The 24,062-nt window shown below is 42.9% G+C and overlaps 1 protein-coding gene across 4 annotated transcripts; it reads left to right on the plus strand.

Moving 5' to 3' along the window:
- Window positions 1–1,845: 1,845 nt before the first annotated feature.
- Window positions 1,846–16,632, plus strand: LOC147009373 (uncharacterized). Of its 4 annotated transcripts, XM_085861906.1 has the most exons (3): window positions 1,847–2,087; window positions 3,137–3,275; window positions 14,659–16,632. In XM_085861906.1, exons 2-3 carry the CDS (start codon window positions 3,173–3,175, stop codon window positions 16,422–16,424), a joined length of 1,869 nt encoding a protein of 622 aa, XP_085718032.1. In that variant the 5' UTR covers window positions 1,847–2,087; window positions 3,137–3,172; the 3' UTR covers window positions 16,425–16,632. The 4 variants fall into 4 exon arrangements, with proteins under 4 accessions (XP_085718035.1, XP_085718034.1, XP_085718032.1 ...); XM_085861909.1 differs by lacking the exon at window positions 3,137–3,275 and having other exon boundaries at window positions 1,846–2,087; window positions 14,636–16,632; XM_085861908.1 differs by lacking the exon at window positions 3,137–3,275 and having other exon boundaries at window positions 1,846–2,087.
- The last annotated feature ends 7,430 nt before the right edge of the window (window positions 16,633–24,062 follow it).

A 24,062-nucleotide genomic window follows, 5' to 3' on the forward strand; every position in this document is an offset into this window, starting at 1 on the left:
GATCCATCTGAACCATCATGTGACACGTTAAGTCGGAGGGGCTCAGTTGGTGACATGGTACTATTCTCACCCGATTGTATATTCTGCCACTCGATGGAACGGAAGAAGGTGAAAGTCAAAGGGACATGGACTACTGAGGGCTTAAGTCAGTTTGAGTTTGATGGATGGAGAATGGTGCTCAAAACTGCTGAGGACAAATTAGATGAGAAGTTGCTGATCAGAATTAGAGGCCATGATTTGTTTGCTACAGAAGCTAAATACCACAAATCCTGCAGGGTCCAATACACACAAAATGCAAACAAATGGAGAAGTACAAGCATAGAAGACAAGGAGCAACAAATCAAACTAGCAGAGGCACACAGTGAGGCGTTTGGTGCTGTATGCCAAGTAATCGACAGGGATATCATCATCAGCAAGAATATGCTGAAACTGTCAGAGCTTACTGAAATTTATCTCTCACCTGAAATGCACCAACTTCCCCAATCCCAAATTTCGTGGAGAAAACCTCAAAGCTAAGCTGGAGAAACATAACAAATACAAGGACAGACTGGCCTTCTGCACACTAAACAGAAGAGGCAACTTCCAGTCTTACATTGTCTACAGCTCTCACCGTGACATTAGTGACACAGTTTGATGTGCATATGAACTTGGTTCTTGGGTGAACCAGTGAACACCAGTGATGATGGACATGATGAATCAGATGACGATGACAGCATACCAGAGGAACAGGAGTACTTACCTGGTGACAGCTCGGAGTCTGACCAAGATTGAATAACATCGCTGAACCATTTGCTGTTGATATTGATTGAAATGGATGACAGTAAAATCTCATATTGTTCCTGACCCGATGAATACAATTAAACTGTGTGATCATGATAATATATCAACAGAAATATCTTGAAATATGTATTTGAAAGATGTACTGTGTTATCGCTTGGTAAAAGGAACAATGTTACAGACTGTTATTACCCACGATATGTAAATATAATGTTGGTTGCAATCATTGTTTGTAATCAGAATTTGGGAAATAAGTATGAATGTAGCACATTTATATGTATTATAAAATACATTACTATATTATTTAGAGTGGGAAAGAATATACCAGCGATATAAACATGAATAATGTTCTCAGATATTTATTTCATTTATAAAACCCAACTCTGCTTTTGATTTTGTGAATATCGTTCTGTTGTTTATAGTGTGATAACATCATGTGTGTTCATGTTATCTGGATTAAATTGTATTTGGATACTATATATATATATGGATTACAAATCAAGTCAGATTCTTATTCTGGATTATTTGGCAGAAGAAAAAAAAAATGTCTTAAAAATAAGCTTTATTGAAACTTCTACAACACAGTAATGAACGGTTGATAAGACGATACAGTCAGTACATGTACTCAACATGTTATATAAGCTCTTGGATATATTAATTTTTGACACATACATGGAACCAACATGAGATCATGTTTCATATAAGCCATAATATGTGTTGTCTGACAGTGTAATGAGTCGTCGAGAAGCCATTCTGATTGGGTGTGGAAATCGCTTTTGGCACAAATGACGAAAATTCATTTTTGAGGGTTCCCCTTCTCATGAGGCTGAAACAGGTAGTGCATCCCAATATTTTCAATGTTAACATTCAAATTCGTATTCAGCATATCCAGACACTTCAAAAAAACATCGTTTTGTTAGGAGGGGAGGTGCACGGTGACCCTATCAAGCCCATGGCCGATCGTCTGTGCCGTGAAACTCAAAATCCCACCGGAGGTGTATCTTCCAGCTTGGCTTGTGGAACCTTCTTTTTCCTTGGTTTTTCACCGTTAGATATTTTTGTGGGGAATGATTTTTAAGAAGATTCTAAACTGTAAGAAATGCTCTGGTAATTCAGGTTAGTGGGGATGAGATAATAATCGGGAGGGATTGGAGAGATGTCACGTAATACTGGAAAGAGAAGAAGAAGAAGAGTTGTGTGTTTGTCAAGCGTCGATTCGTGTTCTTGAGACACAAACAGGGAAAGAAACATTTCTTGAAGCGAGTTGTGAGGGGAGAAAGTGTGGTGAAGATTTGTTGTTCTTAAACCTCGTGAGTAGCAATAAATTAGTGATTATAACATGTTTCTTAACTCGATACCGGTGATCAGTGTAACCACGTAACGTGACCCGCGATGTTCATGTTTTTCGGATCATCACGTGACCAATGGCGGCTTTATTCATTTGTCGACCTCATGCAACACAATGGTGGAACAGTGGACTCTCTGTCGTGTCGTCATTTAAACTACGTAATTTAGTGTTTATGTGTGTCTGTGTGTCTGCGGTCGATGTGTTCGGAAGTTAATTATCAAATCTTAACCAAACTCGTCAGGAGGACGAATCGTGTGAGAAGGTAAAGGGTGGATCTACTTTGTTAAACCTCTCACCCTCACTCTCACCCCCACCCCCATCCCCACCCTACCCCACCCCACCCCACCCCACCCCACCCCACCCCACCCCCACACTCACCCCCCCTTCATTATGACATCATAATTTGACAAGTACAACACTTATTCAATGATTATGAATTTGTTTTCTCAGCAACTGTTGGTCTGATGGACACAAAATTTTCACCACAGGAGTGCCTCCTCCTGTAAAATATTTACATGATAATCATGATGTCATAGGTCATGTGGTACAGGTGTCGTCTTGGAAAAACGTTGCACCTCTATATCTCCAAAACCGTTAACTGTGCTGGGTAAGTATTCTATGGACACCATCCAGTTCCAAAACTGCTGAACAGGCTCAGATTTTATATCAATATCAAAAGATTTGTACATTTTATATGGAGCCAAATCAAAATTTACATCAACATGGAATAAAATGACAGTATTGGCTGAAGAACCTGCAACATGTACAATTTATTTGGGGGGGGGGGCGGTGTCAAAAGGTGCGCGTTTGTGTGAGATGCCGTAACTGATTCAGACAAAGGATAAGGTCTCAAGTACAGAGGTAGTTCACCTGTAGGTACTGTGTGGGATCAAGGTACTCATGGTGGAGCAAACATCAGGAGGAGTGGTATGTTTACTACCTCTTTAGAGGTTCACCCACCGTGTACTGTACTCTCTCGTTGGCTGATGGAAGGATTCCTGTCGTGTGCAGCCGGAATCGGAACAGCCGACTGTGCTCGGGTGTGAAATGAAGGGTGAAGAGCTGGAAGGATTTCCTGACATTCTACAGATAAAAATTGAAGATGAGTACTCCTTTGGTGTGGAAGAGGAGCAAAGTGACCAGCTGAATGGTGAGTTATATGATCTTCACTTCTGATGGGATCTGTGTTTGTTTAGTTTAAAATGTTCTTTTATTTTTGTACACACATGATAGAGGCTCGTGAAATACCAAGAGTTGATGCAAAGGGGGAAACAAAAACGGCAGAGTATAAGGACACATCGGTGTGAACAAGATGCACACAAGTTGAATGAAACACCAGAAGAAGAGGAAGTTGAAAGCCGGGATGAAACAGAAAAGTAACAAAACAACCAACTAACAAATGTAGAGATGAGGGAAAAGGGAAAAAAATCAGAATGACTGGAAAAAGAGATTGTTTTGGAATGCAATCCCTTTTTCCAAATGAGATTTGCCAGAATTGAAGGACATGTTCCACATCTTTTATCAGCTTGTGAGTCGATCAATGTCTGAAGAGAGGGAAGAGGCTCCTACTTTTCTCTCTGAAAGATGCCACGGTAGTGGGTGAAGACATCAACAAACAGATAATGAGGATTTTCTGGAGAGTCAGAGAAAATGTTGGTGAAGAATAGGACGGGGCCCAACACACTGCCTTGGGGCACTCCAGCCTTGACAGAGAGAGGAGGTAAAGGATTCTGTCGGGAGGCACGTGTTTGCTGCGAGAGCAGAGGAGGTCATTAAACCCTCTGTGGAGATGGCCTTGGATTCCATAGGCAGAGAGTTTGAAGAGCAATGTGGTGTGCCAGGCTGGGTATGAAGCTCGAGATATGTCTGGAGAGATGGCCATGATCTATTGTGTGACATTGAGGACCTCCATTCTGAGTTATTGCCTTGTGTTGGCTTCATGGCTGGAGTGGGAGGCTTTGGATCCTTGGGTCCTGAGTTCATGTCCTGCTTCGCTGTTGAATTGATACCAGGTGGGGTTGACAGCCTGTCATCCATCTAAAGTCGGCAAAATGAGGACCAGCTTTCTGGTGTCCTTCGTCGGAGTGGCGACCTGTCCACGGTTGTGCCCAGTATCCAAGAAGACTTCTTCAGCAGCACCAACGCTCTGAACAGAGTAAGGTCCCAATGGATGGAGCCTGAGTTGGGAGAGCAGAAGCAGCGTGTTCAGGTTCGAGTGACCCAGTCTGAATCTGAACTTTTAAACGAGTTAATCTGTATTTTGAGCCATGGGTCGATCCTCCAGTGAAAGACAATTTCTCTCGTGAGGACAACTGCACACGATGAAACGGCCACATGGTGTGGAATTAGAAAAACCGTTGCATGACGGTCGATTATTCAGGCATGCACATTCACCTCTGCTCAGTGTCTTGGGAGACAATTGCTCTCCGGTGCTCTCATGCTGTTGTTTGGGAGTCCGAGTCCATTGCAATTCACTTGTGTTAAAAGCCCAAATCACGTCTCTCACCTGTCATTGGAGGAAACACCCAATTGGCTCACACCTTGGCAATCATTCCCAGCTGCAACTCGGATGAGATAGTTGGTCAACACTCGGCTATTCTAGTCAAAGAAAGCCGAATAAATCAACCAAGATATGCCACACAAGATACGTCCTTTGCTATTTCTAGCTCTACCTGAACTCTTCAACAGCTACAGCCATTTTGAGGGAGCAGAAGTATGAAAACTCCAATGCTCCAACCTCATCTCAGCCACTGGACTGGTTTCATTACTTATTGGTGAATCGTCAACAACAGCGTAGATGGAACGCTGGTTCTTTGGAGGAACTCGGGAACTTCAATTTTCATTACGTGTGCAACACTTGGCTCTTGGTTTGCAACATTGTTGAAAGTCTGGGTTTGTTCCTGTTGCAGGTTTCATTAGGATTCAAAAAAATTGCTTATGATTTTGGGATAAACTCACTGACTCTTTGTGAAAGACACCATGGGATCATAAATGTCCATCAACTAATGTTAGCCAGGGTTTGAAATAAGTGTTGGCCCTGGTGCCAATGTCCACCAAAAGCTTCGTCGGGCCACTAAAACCTCCAGCCTTGGTGGCCCACATGGCCACTTGTATCAAAATCTTCAAGATATGCAATGCTTACTTATGAGAGGTGTGGTGCATTTCCCGCTCTTCGGCCATGCACTGGCTTTCTCCAACATTACACAATGGAACTTTGATATCGAAGCAAGGCCGCGCTTGCAGCGTGCACGCATCACATTGTTGGCCGCATGTGGTGCAACTGTGCAATGAACAGCTATTCATCCAATTTTTAAAAATTTGATTCTCCACTGAGGATCTGCAGAAATGGTTTTGGATGAACGAAAAAAACTAGCTGAGAAAACCACCTCTTCCTCCTCTTTGCTCATTTGTTACTGGATCTATTTTTGTTAAATCTCAAGTTATGATGTCATAATTTATAAACTTGATTTTGTGCACTTAAATTTTGAAATCCCAGTGTCATCAGTTTGCATAATCATCATGGAGAGCATTACTGACCAACACGAGTTGAGAAAACCTTCCATCACAAGCCTCTGTTGTCGTCGGAGTACACTTTTGAACTGTCCGCATTTTTGAAGTACAAATTTAGTTTTGTGTTGTCTTTTTTTTCACCATGCATGAGCACCTGTGTACCAGTTATGTGAACCCATGGATGTCGTGTCAGAAATGCGACTTCTTCTTCGCTGTCTAATTTTAGGAGGGCTGGAATGACCCATTTGATCACATTTCTGAGACTCCATTTCAGACAAGAAGTGTACTGAGGTTTCCATCATATGGTGTTGTGTACAAAATGTATCAAATCTTAAAAAGAAACGAGCAGAAAACAGGAAACGGGTCAAACAAGAATATGAACTTGAGAAATGGATGAGGAAGTGTCGACCGGATTGGGAGAGAGCGAGAATTTCTGTGTCTTGGTTGAGGAAGATTGGGACGTGATGTTCTTCAATGTGTGCAGGGAGGATTTGGGAGGATCAGAGTCAGGAAGGAAGCAAAATGTGTTTCACCCCGGTTGCACCAACTTCAAGAAGTGTAATGTACAAAAACACCAGGAAATTGAAAATCACCAGCACGCAATGGCAAAGAAGAAAACTGGAGAGGCAGAACCTGGAACATCGGAAGCAGGAAAAATGACAACGAAAATGAATGAATGAACAAACAGTGCAAAAACTGAAGCATCGATTCAAAAATGCTCATGCGATAGCAAGAAACTGCCGTCCAAGTTATGTTGCTGTGAGTTAGTGGGTAGATTATTAAATAGCAGACGGTGGTGTTCTGTGATTACGACTTATGAGGTTGCTGGTGTGAAAACCACTGAAATTTGATCGATATGTCATGAGAAATAGTAATTTAAACATGTATACTGATCTTTGTGAATTTATTCACTCATCAAATATTATGCGGGCCACCAAAATATCTCTTTAGGTGGCCTGTTGGAGCAAAAAAACAACATTCAGCCTGACCACTGCTGTCAGATGGGACACAGTTTATATTCATCCAATGGGCAGCAAAGGATGCACAGATGAATTCACTGCATGTGAAAAACCAGGATGACAGTTAAAAGCGAACATCGTGAGCTTCATACTCAATGCGTGCACATGAGAGTTTAGGGAACAACAACAACAACAACAACAACAACAACAACACAATACCTTGGCAATTTGGAATCCGTGTGTCGGCTGTGACCCTTTTGCTTCCGGTTTTTGTCATGGGGAATTATGCGCACCGGGAGATCATGACCGGAATTGTTTATTAATTCAATTATTTTTTCCCCAAAGTTAATTTTATTCATCTGAAAGTGATTTTTTTCATGACAGGAAGTGTTTTATTTAGTATTTTAATTACCCGGAGTGATTGTTTAATTAGTTCCGGAACTTTTATAAAGATATCTCCCGCATCATCAAAAAATAATTTTTAATCGTGATTTACATTATTTGATCGCTGATCCCGAATCCAGGCCGAAGTAACCGGAAATTGCAGCATCGAATGTAAGAAGAATTCTATGTTCGCTCCTCGGCTTTGCCTATTCCATATTAGTGTCAAGATTTGAACGGAGTCGAGGTAGCCCAACGACGTGTGTACATACTTCCCGGGTATCTTGCAGGTTTAGTACTTCAATTCAATTTCTCAACAGATGATTTTTCCAAACCCAAACCCAATCCTGAGCTTTTCTCCACTTGCTGACTTTTGATCCTTTCCATTCCCCATATCATATGGTCATATGTCTAAGCTTTAGTTTATTCCTTCCATTCTCTGAATTTGCCAATCTGTTAATGTGCCCCTCTTTCTCATTAAGTTTTCCACGAGGTTGACTTTTGAGACAAAAAACAAGTCACATGTTTGTTCACAGTTGTGGTTAACTTGCCAATCAATGCAGGTTTCGGAGAAAACTTTCTCTATTTTGGGTTCTCTACATTTTTCTTGGCTTCTCTCTTTTGTTTGTTGTTATTTTTGCTGGTGGTGAAATTCCCACTGAAGTTGTGGTCGCATCAGAAGCATCTCGTAACATCGAGGCAGTTTCTTCTGACCGTAATGCTTTGATATCGTAATCCTTTGATGCGACGTTATTCCCATGGGGAAATGTTATATTTTTTTCTCTTTGTGGAAGAACTTGAGTAGATGCTTTAATGCAATATTTATTACCCTCGCCAAATGAGAGGATATTGCAATTTGTGTCTGTCTCTCTGTCTGTCTGTCTGTCTGTCTGATTTTGTTTGTCCGCGCAGAACTTTTGTATTTTTCTCCGCAACCACTTGTTGGATCGAGACTAAATTTTCACCATACATGTGAGTACTCAGGTAGAATATTCTCATGATAATTATGATGTCATAAGTCAAGTGGTATGGCAGCTAGATTGGAAAAAAGGGAAAAACTTTGTACCTCTGCATCAATGAAACCACGCCAAGGAAAGAATTGAGACAACACCTCGCAAGGACTCATGGTGAATGAGTATGACTTCATCAGTGCCTTCGTGATGACATCATAATTGCATATGGAGAATGCTCCATCCAATCAGGATGAAAATTTTTGAGGGTCATCTTGGGATAAAATGGTCCACACAAACTTTTTTGATGACATCATCGGTCATGTGATTTGTCAGCTATATTGTTTTAAAAAAACTGTTTTTAAAACCTTCATAAATCTTTCAGAGAGCTGAACAGGCCGAGGGGAAGCATTTCACAAATGACCACCTTTCCATGAGGAGCAAAAGTTTCACAAATATGATGTCATCGGTCACATGGTTTTTGCAACAATATTGGATTTACCCTAAAACGTAAAATTCTTCTCCAGAAGGGCTGGACATATCGAGGGGAAACTTCACACAAATGTTCCCCAAGGCATGCTTGTACAAATTTTTTAAGGAATAATTGAAAAGTTGCCTGGTTTGACAGCCATGTTGGATTTAAGGAAAATATTAAATCATGTTTTCTCTGGAACCATGATATCAAGTGATGCGAAACTTCAAAATTTTGATGTAGTTGTGATAGGGAATGTATATTATAAATTTCAACTTAATCAGACATATGGTCTGGCAGCCAAAATTATTGAATTTTTTTTGAGTTGGGTTCCTTTGGGGTTTTTTGAGAATTTTTTTTTAATTATTTTTTGAATAATGCTCATTTGGCTGTGCTTGGAAGGGTTTGTGGGTAAGAGGAGCAGCAGCTGAAATGAGAATCCTATCCAGGTTCCTCCTGATGAATTCATCATTGTTTTTGCTTGTTTGGGTCAGCAGCGTAGCCGCTGCATCAGCGGCATAGCCGCGTCCCAGCCAATGATGCAACCAGCAGCCATAAAGCTGCACTAGAGAGAGAGACAGAGACAGAGACAGAGACAGAGAAAAAGAGAGAGAGAAAAAGAGAGAGAGAAAAAGAGAGAGAGAGAAAAAAGAAATCTCCCCATGATCTCAACATCCTCACCACAATCAGGTCTGGACAAGATAGCAGCATCCAAGATGTCAATGAAAAGCTGGATATTAGATTTGACCCAGGAAACACGTAATCCCTGTGGCTCTGTCTCCATTCAGCACCTCGAATGCCCCCAAAAGGATATCTTGTGTCTCCACCAAGATGACTGTATCATCCGTGAAATCAATGTCAGAGATCTTGACATTCCCAAACAATGCACCGCAACTTGATCTCTCCGACATCCTCCCCAGAATCCAGTCCACACAAGTGCTGAAAATTGTGGGGGCCAGTATACACCCCCTGACGAACTCCAGTAACAACCGGAAATAAGTCGGAGATTGTATCACCACGTCTCACAGCACTCTCAGTCCCAGAGTTTCTTTCAAACATCAGATTGATCAGTTTTGGTGGCACCCCATGAAGACCAAGAATCCTCCAGAGGTCATCCCGATTCCCTGAATCAAACGCTTTACAAAGATCAATATAGGTTGCAATCAGCCCCTGCCAAAACTCTCGTCTGCGTTTGGTGAGGACCCTAAGAGCAAGGATACCGTCAATCATTGACCTCTTTGGTGTAAAACCAGACTGCTCTGGATGGTGGTGCTCAAGCAGATGGTGGTGAACCCTATCAAGAATTATCCGGGCAAAGACCTTGTCCAGCACTGAGAGCAGCGTCACCCCTCGGTAGAGGTTGCGGTCTTGGCGATCACCCTTCCCTTTCCAGAGAGGGACAAGGCCCCTCTTCCAGTCAGTTGGAATGATGCCTGTGTTCCAGGCAGAGCAGAGAACTGCATGCAACGACACGGATACAGCATTTTCACCAGCCTTGAGAAGTTCAGCATCAATACCCAAGATCCCAGGAGCTTTTTCCCATTTCAACCGGTACACCAATCTGTGTTTCCCCAAACATAGGTGGACCACAGTTGGCTGGAGTTTCAGCAATAGGGATAGTTCCACCCCTGACATTCAACTTTACAGTTGGTGGATCAGCCTGGTACAGCCGCTGAAAGTAACCGGCCCAGCGGGCCTTCACTTCAGACTCCTTTGTCAAGAGCCCACCACCCTCTGCACTCACTGCAGTACACTGACGGATGGGCTTGGAGAAACGCAATGCGCAAATTTCCCTGGAAGTAGGATGAGAATCACTTGACCACAGGTGGTGCTCTAACTTCTCATCGATTCCTCGCACAGAGGCCTCCTTGTCCACCCTTCGTGCACGTGTAGTTTTATGCCTTAGCTCCCTGAACAGCTCAGCTTTGCCATTCAGCCTGGCCCTGTGACTGGTCAATGGTATCCAGTGTCCCTTGAGAGACAAAATTCTTTTTCGCCCTTTGATAAGTTCCAAGACATCTTACGGCAACATCAAGGATGGTGGTCTTGAAGGCACTCCACAACTCTTCAGGATCCGCCAACGCATGCAGACCCCCCAAATCCCCACTTACCCTGTTCGCAAACTCCTCGGCAACCTTCTCATCCTTGAGCTTGCCAACATCGAGCCAAGGCTGGGATGGTTCCATTCTCCTGGATTTAAGCTGCAACTTCAGAGCTGCTACAACAAGCCTGTGGTCAGTATTGAGGAACTGAGCACTCCTGAAGACACTGCATTTATGGATCATCCTCCAGCAACCATCAACGAGCACATGGTCTATTTCCTTAGCCACACCGCAAGCGTTGGAATATCAATTCCAGCGATGAGCCTATGGGCGCTGAAACTATGAACCAGCCACCCTAAGTCCATGACTTTTTTCAAAGTCAAGGAACTTAGTGCGATTCTGCTTCACAATTCCAAAGCCATGGGGACCAACACATGTCTCATAACCATCCCTATCAGTTCTCGTCAATGCATTGAAATCCCCCAACACTGGAAATCTATCAACCACATACTCGAGCATGGCAAAGAATGCATCCTTCACAGTGAGATCACTCGCCTCAGTCAGAGCATATCCAGAGACCAGGCCAATGACACCCAAGGAGTGATGAATCCTTCGTCTTGTTGACGGGTGTTACCTCAATTATCATTGGAGTCAGCTTATTGGACACAGCCACAGCAACTCCTCAGGCATGGTAACCATCAGAGCGACCAGACCAATCGTAGGTGTAGCCATTCTCCATGATCTCGCTGCAATCCTGTTTCTGAAACTCAGAGAGTGCTGCAACACCGATGTCCAAACACTTGAGCCCAGATGATAACAGAGAACGGTGATCATCCTCTCTACGGGATCGGACATTCCAGGAACCCACCCGAAGAGCCACACGCTAACCCAAGGAGACCTCTGTCTGGTGGACGACACCTCAGTACCACCCCGGCAAACACGGCCGCAATCTGACCCGGGAAGGTTACCCCGAGGTTTCCCTCCTATCATCAAAGATTGGGGGACCCGAAGGCTTTGCCTCAATCCTGTCATCCGGTGAGTTGCTCTGTGAATGGCAGCAGCACAGGAAGTACTCCCACAGAATGGGTTTTCAGATTTTTTTTTTAATGCTTTTTGTATGTTTTGTGGAATGAATGGTTTTTGGAGTGCAAATGGAGTGCAAATCCTGCCACCAACCTCCTCATATAAAGATTACCCAACTGCAGGAGAACGTCCACAGACACAGTTGGGCACTAGTTGGGGTGGGGGAGAGGGTTTCGTCGCCGACAACCCGACCCTGGAACAGGTTCGTGCAGATTTACATGATACCTTTTGCAAGTCACAGATCTAATCTGACCTGACCTGATAATGTCAGTCTGTATACATGAGAGCCCAATGACTCCAAAGCTTCTTTCTTCAAGAGACATCTCTATGAAGGTTTCTGTCAATGCCTCTACATGTTGTATCAAACATTTTGATGATGTACACTGTTGTGAAGAAAAAAGAAAAACGCAAAGTTTAATTTCATTGCTTTAAGAAATAACCACGATGGTAGATAAACTTCTCAGACATCCATTGTCCCTTTCATCATTTGGTGAAATAAAATAGCCAACAATAATGTACCTTGTTTTATCCTGTTATCCTAAATTTGACCGATCGTCACTTCTAATTGGGCTTTAATTGGACACTTTTTGTTGATTTTATTTTACATGTTTACACATGAACTTGTCTCGTGGAAGAGTGGGGGTGACAGAAAAAAATGGCAACAAAATGAAAACAATTTTGGATCTCTTCAACTTCCAGGATATTTTCACTTCATTTTTGCAATCTTGGTATTTGGTCATTTCCTTGATTTGTGCGTTGTTTCGGCAAAAATCATTGTGTGTGTGTGTGTATGTGTGTGTGTGTGTGTGTGTGTGTGTGTGTGTGTGTGTGTGTGTGTGTGTTTTTGTTCATGATATATATATATATATATATATATATATATATATATATATATATATATATATATATATATATATATATATATTTATATATGTGATCTCACCGGGGTGTGGTTAATACATCAAAGGAAATTAACAGATGGAACTTTATAAAGTGAAAATCACAAACACAGGATGAGAATAGGTCTCTTATTGGTGCTTGCACCAAATTGTCCAGTGAGGGGAGGAAAGAGGATGTGATTTCTTGCCCTGGCCATCTGGGCCAGCGAGTCAAGAGTTAAGGATTTACAAGGTCCTTTACGACGACGAAGGAATATGTACAATGCCTCCCTGCAAGCTTTCCCAGCATATATTTATTGAATTCTTTCTTAAAGCATGAACTGAACTAAATTGGCATTTTACCTCATAATAAATTCAATGAACAATTCAGTTTCCCACAGTACGTAAGATAATTCAACGTCAATAGCATGACAGTTCCAGATTTTTTTTTTTGTTTTTGTTCAACAATCTTTAACATTGTCTTTTTATTAGGTCATCTCTGCCGAAATGACCTCATAAAGCCGGACCCAATGTCCATCCGTCAACAATTTTTCTTTCCGATCTTGATGAAACTTAGTATATGGGTAGAGGTCCATGAGTGTTGCACAACGATATAACTTTTGTCTGGGTTCAAGGTCAGGGACGAGGTCACGTAAGTTATAAAAATCGCCATTTTCAAAACCTATCTCTTCTGCCATTCTACAAGATATTCAGCAACTGTTTATTGATTATGATAGTAAAAAATATTATCTTGTATCTAACCAGACAGATTTTTGAATTTCCTTCCCGTTTGATCGTCACGTGATCTGGAAGATGGCCAAAAACGCCGATGCAATTCGCAAAGAAGGAAGGAAGGAGAAATGAAATATAAATATAAAACACATTTTTAGCCTTTTATATTTATACATTTTCCGCCGAAGGTGCAAAAGTTTCAAAACCCGAAATATAAACGTCGGCATTTATTTTCAAAATATAATTTCGTGCGTGCGCGCCAAAATGCCGAGTCATCTTCAACCAAACTGAGTTGTAGAACTGCGCAGTAGTCCGGTCATGGCGTCTGAGCAGTGGCCAGCGTGGTTCAGATTGACTGTGGTTTCTGGGGCGAAGGTGATTGTTCAGAAGTATGTCGGCGGTATAAATTTGAGTGACTGCATTGGTGATTTAATCACGCAACATCTTGACAATGAATATTCTGGCCGAACGATTGCATCAATTCAGTGCATCAGCAGGGATAATTCGCAGGCTCCTCTCGATCGTGCCAATATCTAACATAATCACCGGCGGACATAGGGCTGCAGGCTGTGGGGCGAGGCCACGGATCCCGGATGAGGGGATAAGTGATAAATTATGCTTCATGCTTCGGGTATTTCTGATTAATATATCAATGAGTACATTCCATAATTAATGAATCGGGCATACAAAATGTTTTTTCATACGTGACATGTTACTTTGTGCAATGTCACGAAACTTCTGTGGAATTAATAATTAATGAATTTGCCTGCTCTAACGATTTTTCAAACCTCAATATCTCTATAAATATTTGACGAATTATCATTCTGAAAGTTGCATTATAATCAGGGAAGAATCATCTACAGGATTATCATAATCCCCGAGAGCTAAGCCTATTTTTTCGTTTTTTTTTCTACATCCGGAAGTGAAATGTCCCCAGAGAGTGGACGGACCGGAAAACCACGTATTGCACTAACTGGTGATTCTGATGTGTTAATCCGGGTACTGAATGAACAATACATATTTATTAATTATGTCATGAGTAGTATTATCCTGGTGTATCTCTGTGAACTATTTCAATCTAAACGGTTAGTTTAGACTGTTTCATGGTTACGTGAACTGAACATTGAGAACTTGTGGTATTGCAGAGATGACCGTCACCCCCACACGGGGGTAATTTTTAATATTGACGTTTGTATTTGAAGACGACTTGGGGTATTGTTTTCAATGAATTGTCCAATAAAGTAAAGCAGTTTGTTTCACCCACATTTACAAAAGCTGTCAATTTACAAGAGCAAACATGTGGCTCATCATTGATAATTGGATGAATTTACCCTAAATTATGAATATCATGGGGAAAACCCAAACTTGAACACAGAATAATGTACATTTACATCAATAATTTTTTTTTTTACTTTTGTGCAAATACAGTTGTACATGTATGGGTACGTTTGTCAGAATAATATGACAAGTATTGTACAGATTTTGATTTTTTTTTTTTTACAGGTAATGTGATGTTACATTTACAGGTGGATCCATTGAATCTCCAAGAGAGACTGCAGCAACTTGTCGGAACAGCTCAGACACACACCTGCAGGACCTGTCAACTGAAACGAGCAAGGGGACTTTTTACAAACAAGACAAACCGAATAATGAAATGTTTGCAGAGAATAATTTTCACCTGTCTCACAAAGGAAAGAAAGCTGATCAAACTTATGGAAAATCGTTCATTCAGTCGTCCACCCGAAAATCGCATGTGATAAGTGACACTGGAGAACGCCCACACAAATGTGCAATTTGTGGAAAATCCTTCATTTATTCATCTCACCTTAAAAGACACATGAAGATTCACAATGGAGAATGCCCGAACAAATGCACAAGTTGTGGAAAATCTTTTATTCGTTCATTTCAACTTAAAACACACGTGATGATTCACAATGGTGAACGCCCATTCAAATGCACAATTTGTGGAAAATCTTTCATTCGTTCATCTCACCTTAAAACACACATGATGATTCACAATGGCGAACGCCCATTCAAATGCACAAGTTGTGGAAAATCTTTTATTCGTTCATCCGAACTTAAAAGGCACGTGATGATTCACAATGGTGAATTCCCATTCAAATGCACAAGCTGTGGAAAATCTTTTATTTGTTCATCCGAACTAAAAAGACACGTGATGATTCACAATGGTGAACGTCCATTCAAATGCACAATTTGTGGAAAATCTTTCATTTATTCATCTAATCTTAAAAGACACATGAAGCTTCACAATGGAGAACGCCCATTCAAATGCACAAGTTGTGGAAAATATTTTCTTCATTCATCCGAACTTAAAAGGCACGTGATGATTCACAATGGTGAGCGCCCATTCAAATGCACAAGCTGTGGAAAATATTTTATTCATTCATCCGACCTTAAAAGGCACATGATGATTCACAATGGGGAACGCCCACACAAATGCACAATATGTGGAAAATCTTTTATTCGTTCATCTCACCTTAAAACACACATGATGATTCACAATGGAGAACGCCCACACAAATGCATAATTTGTGGAAAATCATTCATTTATTCATCTAGTCTGAAAAGACACATGGTGATTCACAATGGAGAATTCCCATACAAATGCATAATTTGTGGAAAATCCTTCATTTATTCATCTCATCTTAAAATACACATGATAATTCACAATGGAGAATGCCCACACAAATGCACAATTTGTGGAAAATTATTCATTTATTCATCTAATCTTAAAACACACATGACGATTCACAATGGAGAACGTCCACACAAATGCACAAGTTGTGGAAAATCTTTTAATCAGTCATGTCACCTTAAAACACACATGATGATTCACAATGGAGAACGCCCGTACAAATGCACAATTTGTGGGAAATCATTCATTTATTCATCTGTGCTTAAAACACACATGAGGCTTCACAATGGAGAACATCCATTCAAATGCACAAGTTGTGGAAAATCTTTTATTCGTTCCTCCGAACTTAAAAGGCACGTGATGATTCACAATGGTGAATTCCCATTCAAATGCACAAGCTGTGGAAAATCTTTTATTTGTTCATCCGAACTAAAAAGGCACATGATGATTCACAATGGAGAACGCCCACACAAATGCACAATATGTGGACAATCTTTTATTCGTTCATGTCACCTTAAAACACACATGATGATTCACAATGGAGAACTCCCATTCAAATGTACAAGTTGTGGAGAATCTTTCATTCGTTCATTCGACCTTAAAACACACATGATGGTTCACAACAAAAACGATTGAATTGGCTTATTAACTGCATAAAGTTTGGTGGGGTCAGCCAATCTTGATTCTCAGGAAATCTCGTGATTTAATTCCACTGATTCGGTGTTGTTTCGGGGGCAAAATAGCGGTTCGAAAGAATGCAAAGTTAGATGTTCACTAATTTTATACCTTTTCGAGAGATGAATACAGATTTGTTCAAAATAAAGACCGTGCTGTTTATGCTCTATGTTGTGAAGTGTTGTTTTCCACACATCACGTATCCAATGACATTTTCAAAAAAAGCATGAAAAATGACATCTCTCCTCTCTCTCCTCTCTCTCGCCCCCTGCTGGCTGTTGGTACGTGTGTGTGTGTGTGTGTGTGTGTGTGTGTGTGTGTGTGTGTGTGTGTGTGTGTGTGTGTGTGTGTGTGTGTGTGTGTGTGTGTGTGTGTGTGTGTGTGTGTGTGTGTGTGTGTGTGTGTGTGTGTACTATCATGGCCGCTCCTTGCTTCGTGTCATGAGTCCCCCTCCTCTGCTGTGCTGTTTGGTGTTTCCACTTTCCCCATGTGTTCGTTTTCTACTTGTGGACTTTTCCCGTGTTTTTTTGCCCTTCCTGTCTGGAGAAGAAAGAGAGACAGCCCACGGTCTCATGTCGAGAAAATTGTTGGCCGAAGGCCTGGCATGGCTGCCAGGGGTTTTTGTTCTTGTTCACTGCGACCGTGTTCTTTGTTAATTCTCAACTTTAATCGTTGATTTCTTGGTGTTTGTGAAAACGCCTTATTTCTCACGATAAAGTTTACTAACTTGTTTTCTTGAGGTAGAATGGCTGGTGAACGTTTCCGTGTCGAGATGTTCGAGTCACTAACTCAGAAACACGCTGTTTTTGCTTCCCTCCCAGTGAGGTGGAACTTAACGATGTGCTTTCCGCCATTGGTAACATCGTTGGTTTACATAATATTTGTGCTGCTTCTCGCATGAATAAGAAGTTTGTCGTGTTTGTGCCGGTGGACCACATGGTTGCCACGGTGGTTGAGCATGGCCTGTTCATCGAACCGAACACTGACCTCTCTGTGTTCGCTTTGCAGGCCCCAACAGTTAAAGTTAACATTAATAATATTCCACCATTTATAAGGAACCAGGACTTGTGTAACCAGTTCAACAAGTTCAGTGAGGTTGTGTCGAGGATCTCAATGGTGCCGATGCGTCCTGTTAGCAATAAATTTAAACACGTCATGTCCTTTAAAAGAGTGGTTTATATGATGCTACCTGAAAATGGAAAAACACTGAATGTTGTACTCGGTGTAAAAATCGACGGGTTTGAATAGAAAATGCATGCCTCCTCAGAGGTCATGATGTGTTTTGGGTGTGGAGCTTACGGGCACATGAAGAGTGTTTGTGCCAACGCGGTCATACCGCAAAAAAGTGAAGGTGCCGTCAGGAACGATTCTTCCTCACCACAAACTAATGGGGAGAAGGTGAATCGGGAGCCTAGCCTCGCCCCTCACCGGATGAGGTGTTCGACGAATTGGACTCGTCCACCCCGACCAGCGTTGGAGAGGTGTGTAATCATGACGTAATTAATCCAGCCCCACAAAACGAGGACGTGAAAATGGTTGCTTCCTCTCCTTTACCATCCACTGTACAGGACAGTGTGGACGATATGGAGGTATCTGCTACGGATACCAGGAAAAAAGGCTAAAAACGGTCAAATGTTGATGCCTTAGATGCTAAGGAGCAGAATAAGGTCCAGATCGTGTCAGGCTCGGTGGACCTCCAAGGGACGTCTCACATTGGAAACCCCTTGGTGGTACCGGAGTCGTGTGCGGATGTAGAAACTTCGATTGTTCCACTGGCCGACTCCGAGCGGGACACAGAGGTGGAACTTGCAGACCTCTCAGAGAACAGTGAGGTATCTCAGGATGTTGTAAAGGTCCCCTGACATGCAAAAGTACATAAATTTCATTTATATATGTCCAAGACGAGTTTTTCATTGTGATTTCAGATCTGACAATGTTTTTTCACAATACTCATTCTGTAAAATGTAAATTAAAAAAAAACAAACGTCTTCGGGAACACCCCTAAAAATTCTCCTTCGTGTTTTTGACTCAATCGCTTCGTTCATTTCTGCTTTAAAAAAATCGAACATTTGTTTTTGAATAATGGATGACATGGACTTTGATTTGTCTGGGAACGACAGTGAGTGTGAGAGAAATGAAGGATTTTGGTCTGAATCACATGGAGAATTGTCGGATAACGTAGTCGCGAGAGGTGAAGTTCAGGCAGCTGGAAATGAAATACGGCCTCAGCAGTTCGAGCCCGAAGCAGGACAAGCAGAGGAAAATGGCGATGAAATTCCCGGAGTTAATTATGATCGGAAAGACATCGAAGGAAGACTCGGAAATAACAACTGGTTAGACTAAATCCTCTTCGTAATTCAATAATGTAAATTCGACTTGCATACTGCTCGATATCAGAAATACTTTAGTGAGGTGACGTGAATAGCGCAGCGGAGATGTTTCTTCGCGGCAAATTAATCACAAACAAGGCCGACGCATGTCATCGGCCGTATCTCTCCGCGCATAAAACGAAGCAACCTCGCTGTCCGGATAAGATGAAAACTTGTGTGCAGAACACACCTTGCAACACAATTGTCGCGAGTAGTCCGATAAATCTGACGTTCTGTTGCATTTTTATTTATTTTATTCCTACTATCGTCATGTAGCGCCAGTAGAAACCAATGAAAAAAGACAATAATAAAATAAAGCTACAGCACGTCAGATTTATCGGCCAAGTCGGACGGACGACGGATTTTTCGGACGAGTCTCGACTCTAGAGATCTTGAGTTGACAAGTAACTTATATTAGCATGCACACAATGTACAAGTCAATGCGTAAGAGTCCCGAGGATATGAGGCCATGTAATAGGACAGATACATTTGTCCTTCATAGTTGTGCAAACATTTTTTACCTTTTCTTTTATTACAGCATTTTGGCTGGTGGTGGTGGTCGTATGGCAGCTTAGGTGCCGGGGTAGCTATCATTTCTTGAAGCGCGTCTGTGTCGCTGATGCAGTGCCCCTCTACCAGTACACACACTGGAGCTGGTACTCATTTAGCCAACCTCGGAAGGATGACAGGCTGAGTCAACCCCCTGGTGTATTAATTCAGCGGCGGATGGGGCTTGAACTCAGGACCCCAGGATCCCAAGCCGCCACCCTAACCACTGAGCCAACACCAGGCCAGCATTTTGGCTAAATGTTCATGAATAGCATGCCAATGGAAGCAGTACCTTCACTTTAGATGTCCATATTCTCCGACGATTATCATCTTTCGGGAATACATGAAGGCTTACACCGTCTTTGCTTGTATTGCTGCATCCTGCTACGATACATCTTGCAGGCATTTTCGAAAGTCGGCTAAAACTATTTAAAACTTTCACGAAACAATCACTGGAATTAAGATGATCACAGAGATTGCACTAACATGTGCAAAATGCATTTGTAGGTACTGTATAATGCGCGCGACATCTCGACTCGAGTCAATCCACTCTGTGCAAGTTACTGTATGTGAGGTCATGCAGAGATTCGTTGAAGTCCATTTTCTTTAAGGGATGGGGCAAAGCAAGTTGTGAATAGCTTCAGAAATGATCGAAATAGTGCTCTAATTATCCCATTTTTTGATGAAAAAAAACATGGGTGATATCTTCACTAGGAAGGTAAAGTTAATTTATAAATAACAAGTTTATTTTGCATGTCAGGGGACCTTTAAGTGTTTGCCCTGTTTGCCAAACTTGTTCAGACGAGTTAACAGCTATGTCTGACTGATGGAGAAATAGATGAAGGGGAAAATCCCTGTGAGTTAAATGTCAACCCCTCCCTGACAGATGATGATGTAAGGGTTGTAGAGGGGAAGGACATGGACAAGGCAAATTCAGAGGGGTCCATAAACAGAGCAAAACTTTCTGTTGAGCCAAAAGTAAGTGTTCCACAAGTAATAGGAGAGGCCATAGATGAAGGACTTGATTCAGATGAAACCTCTTCCACCCCACATTTTAGTGTTTTAAGCTCTCAAGAGGATGAATGGGGAAACGACACAACCCTGTCTCAAGAAAATGTGATTAAATTCCTGAATGAGACATTCAGGAAAAGAAACGTAAAAATCAAAGATTACTTCCCGAATTTACACAATTTCATTAAAACTGCAAGGAGTATGATTCGTGATCCTTATCAGGTTAACATGTCAGATCCTCAATTCCAAAGGTTAAGGAAATGTGTTACTCGGGCTGGTAAAGAGCTTCAAGAATAACTCACAGAATGGAGATAAAAATCGCATCACTCTCTCACTCTCTCTCACTCTCTCTCTCTCTCTCTCTCTCTCTCTCACTCTCTCACTCTCTCACTCTCTCTCTCTCTCTCTCTCACTCTCTCTCTCACTCTCTCTCTCACTCTCTCTCACTCTCTCTCACCCCCTCTCACCCCCTGCTGGCCGTTGGTACGTTGTGTGTACTGTCATGGCGGCTGCTCGCTTCGTGTTGTAAGTACCTGTCCTCCGTTGTGCTGTTTTTTTTTGTTTCCACACTCCCCATCTCATTCCTTTGTGCTTGTGTTATGTTTGTGCGTTGTTCCCCGTGTTTCCCCTCTCTGTAGAGAAAAGAGAGAGAGCTCGTCGCGGCGCTTGTCAGGGTATCGTCGGTTTTCCGGGCGGTGCCCTGTTAGTCGTTCTCAAAATCTAAAAACTTTTTCGCTTTCAATCCTTATTTTGCTTTTTATTTCGCTTATCTTTCCTCATTTTGTTCAGTTAGCGCTCCCTTTCCCAAGGTTCGGAAAAGTTGGAGTGTTTTTGTAACTTCCTCTTCCTTAGTGAGGAAGACGTGGAGCGTCGTGTGTGTAAAACATGGCGGCGGCTCGTTCGCAGTGAGATGCTGCGTACGAAGCGCTGACCAGAAAAAACGGCCTGGTTTGTGTCCCCCCTGATGGGTGTCTCACCGAACAGATCGTCTTAAAGGTCGGCGATGTTATCGGGGTTTGTGTCCCTCCCGATGGGTGTCTCTCTGAAAAGATCGTCTTGGCGGTCGGCGATGTTATCGGGGTTTGTGTCCCTCCCCCCCCCCCCCCCGATGGGTGTCTCACTGAAGAGATCGTCTTGGCGGTCGGCGATGTTCTCGGGGTTTGTGTCCCCCCCCCCCCGATGGGTGTCTCACTGAAGAGATCGTCTTGGCGGTCGGCGATGTTCTCGGGGTTTGTGTCCCCCCCCCCCCCCGATGGGTGTCTCACTGAAGAGATCGTCTTGGCGGTCGGCGATGTTCTCGGGGTTTGTGTCCCTCCCCCCCCCCGATGGGTGTCTCACTGAAGAGAACGTCTTGGCGGTCGGCGATGTTCTCGGGGTTTGTGTCCCTCCCCCCCCCCCCCGATGGGTGTCTCACTGAAAAGATCGTCTTGGCGGTCGGCGATGTTATCGGGGTTTGTGTCCCTCCCCCCCCCGATGGGTGTCTCACTGAAGAGATCGTCTTGGCGGTCGGCGATGTTCTCGGGTTTGTGTCCCTCCCCCCCCCCGATGGGTGTCTCACTGAAGAGATCGTCTTGGCGGTCGGCGATGTTCTCGGGGTTTGTGTCCCTCCCCCCCCCGATGGGTGTCTCACTGAAGAGATCGTCTTGGCGGTCGGCGATGTTCTCGGGGTTTGTGTCCCTCCCCCCCCCCCCGATGGGTGTCTCACTGAAGAGAACGTCTTGGCGGTCGGCGATGTTCTCGGGTTTGTGTCCCTCCCCCCCCCGATGGGTGTCTCACTGAAAAGATCGTCTTGGCGGTCGGCGATGTTCTCGGGTTTGTGTCCCTCCCCCCCCGATGGGTGTCTCACCGAAGAGATCGTCTTGGCGGTCGGCGATGTTATCGGGGTTGACCACGTACGGGCCGCGTCACGTATCAACCAGAAAGTGGTAGTTTTCGTCTCGGATGAACATTTTGTTTACGACGTCGTGAGCGCCGGTTTATCCACACAGAGTGGTCATTTCGTGATGGCGTCCCCTATGGATGTCCCCGGAATGAAAATTGTTGTTTCAAATTGCCCTCTATTCGTGCCGAGTGACAAAATTCTGTCCATCTTGTCTCGTTATGGAACGATTGTTTCTAAAATCTCCATAATCCCCCTTGGGTGTCGCCATGAAAAAGCGAAGCACGTGATGAGTTTCCGGCGCCAGCTGTACATGGTCCTTTCGGACCATGGAGACGCTACGGGATTGAAGGTTTCCTTCAAGGTTAGAATCGACGATCGCGGTTACCAAATGTTTGCTTCATCGGCGACATTAACGTGTTTTCATTGTGGGAACTTTGGGCATTTAAAGAGATGTGCAAGATGTGGAGAATCGGGACATGTTGATGTCGATTGTAAAACCGGTAATGACCGCCAACCTCGTGGGACAGAAGAGGTGATACCTCGTGAGGAGGTGACAGCCAGTATCGCAAATGTTTCCGATGATACCGTTTCCTTGCATGGCGAGGATGAAAAAGATGGTTTTGTAACCGTGAAAAAGAAACGTAACGCATCTTCTTCGCGTGAATCCACTAGTTCCCCCAAGGTAGTCGTACTGGATACGAGTAAGGTAGTAACTGAGGAACCTCAAGACGAGAGTATAATCCAAAAAAATGCAATGTGGCAATGTTCCTTCAAACGGTGGTGAAACTGAGTTGGTTATTGGTGGTGAAACGTCTGCAGAACGTCCTGATGAATCATCCCCAACAACAGCTTTTCCAGAGCCTGAACAAAATACAGTGTTTTGACTCCTCATAGTCACACCACAAGTATTCAGAATACAGTCTCTGTGACCCCGGTAGAGGTGCCCGATGAAGAGGTACAAGAGGATGCTTTAGCAGTTGTATCTCAGGTCGAGGAGAGTGCACATCAGTGTTCGCAAATAGGTACTCCACATCACCCGGTAGATCCCTTAGAATCGCTCTTAAATGAGGTGATAAAAGATCAGAGTGAATTTTGTGAACCTGATGGATTCTTATCTGGATTGTCTGATTCAGAGCATAACATAGAGGTGGCAGATCTGTCCCAGTCATCATCTGATCATTCCGAATATCTCCACAGCGCATTGTGAGCTTTCTAAATGAGACGTTTAGGCAGCGTCAAGTCAACATTCAGAAACATTTTCCTGACTTACCTGCCTTCCTGCAAACGGCAAGATTTATAATTAAAAATCACGAAGATTTTGGAATGACAAAACCTCAAACTCATAGACTAAGGAAACTTATTACCAAAGTGAGAACGGAATGTTCACGACAGCAGCCAAATTTCCTCGATTTCGGATGAAAAGAAAAGAAAAGAAGTGTTGTGTGGCACCTTAAACATCAATGGAGGTGGTGCCAACCATTTACGTAGGGTCCAAGTTAAGAACTTAGTGTTTCAGAAACGTATTGATATCTGCTTATTGCAAGAAACACATATAACGGAGACTGCACAGTCTGATTGGCTTCGTCTTTTACAAAGGACAGTGTTTCTTTTGCAATCTGTCCTCTGTTTCTGCGGGAGTGGCGTTTTGCTTCGTCCAGGGTTTGTTCCCGACTCTTGTAACTTCCATAAAATAGTTAAAGGCCACTTGGCATCCTTGGAGTTGGTTTATCGAGGGTTTCACCTCACCTTACTCAATGTATATGCTCCTAGTAGCAGTGTAGCTCATAA

The sequence above is a fragment of the Eptatretus burgeri genome, chromosome 17 (genome assembly GCF_056783735.1).
Source record: "Eptatretus burgeri isolate ZD-2024b chromosome 17, Ebu_testis_v1, whole genome shotgun sequence".
Taxonomy (NCBI): Eukaryota; Metazoa; Chordata; class Myxini; order Myxiniformes; family Myxinidae; genus Eptatretus; species Eptatretus burgeri.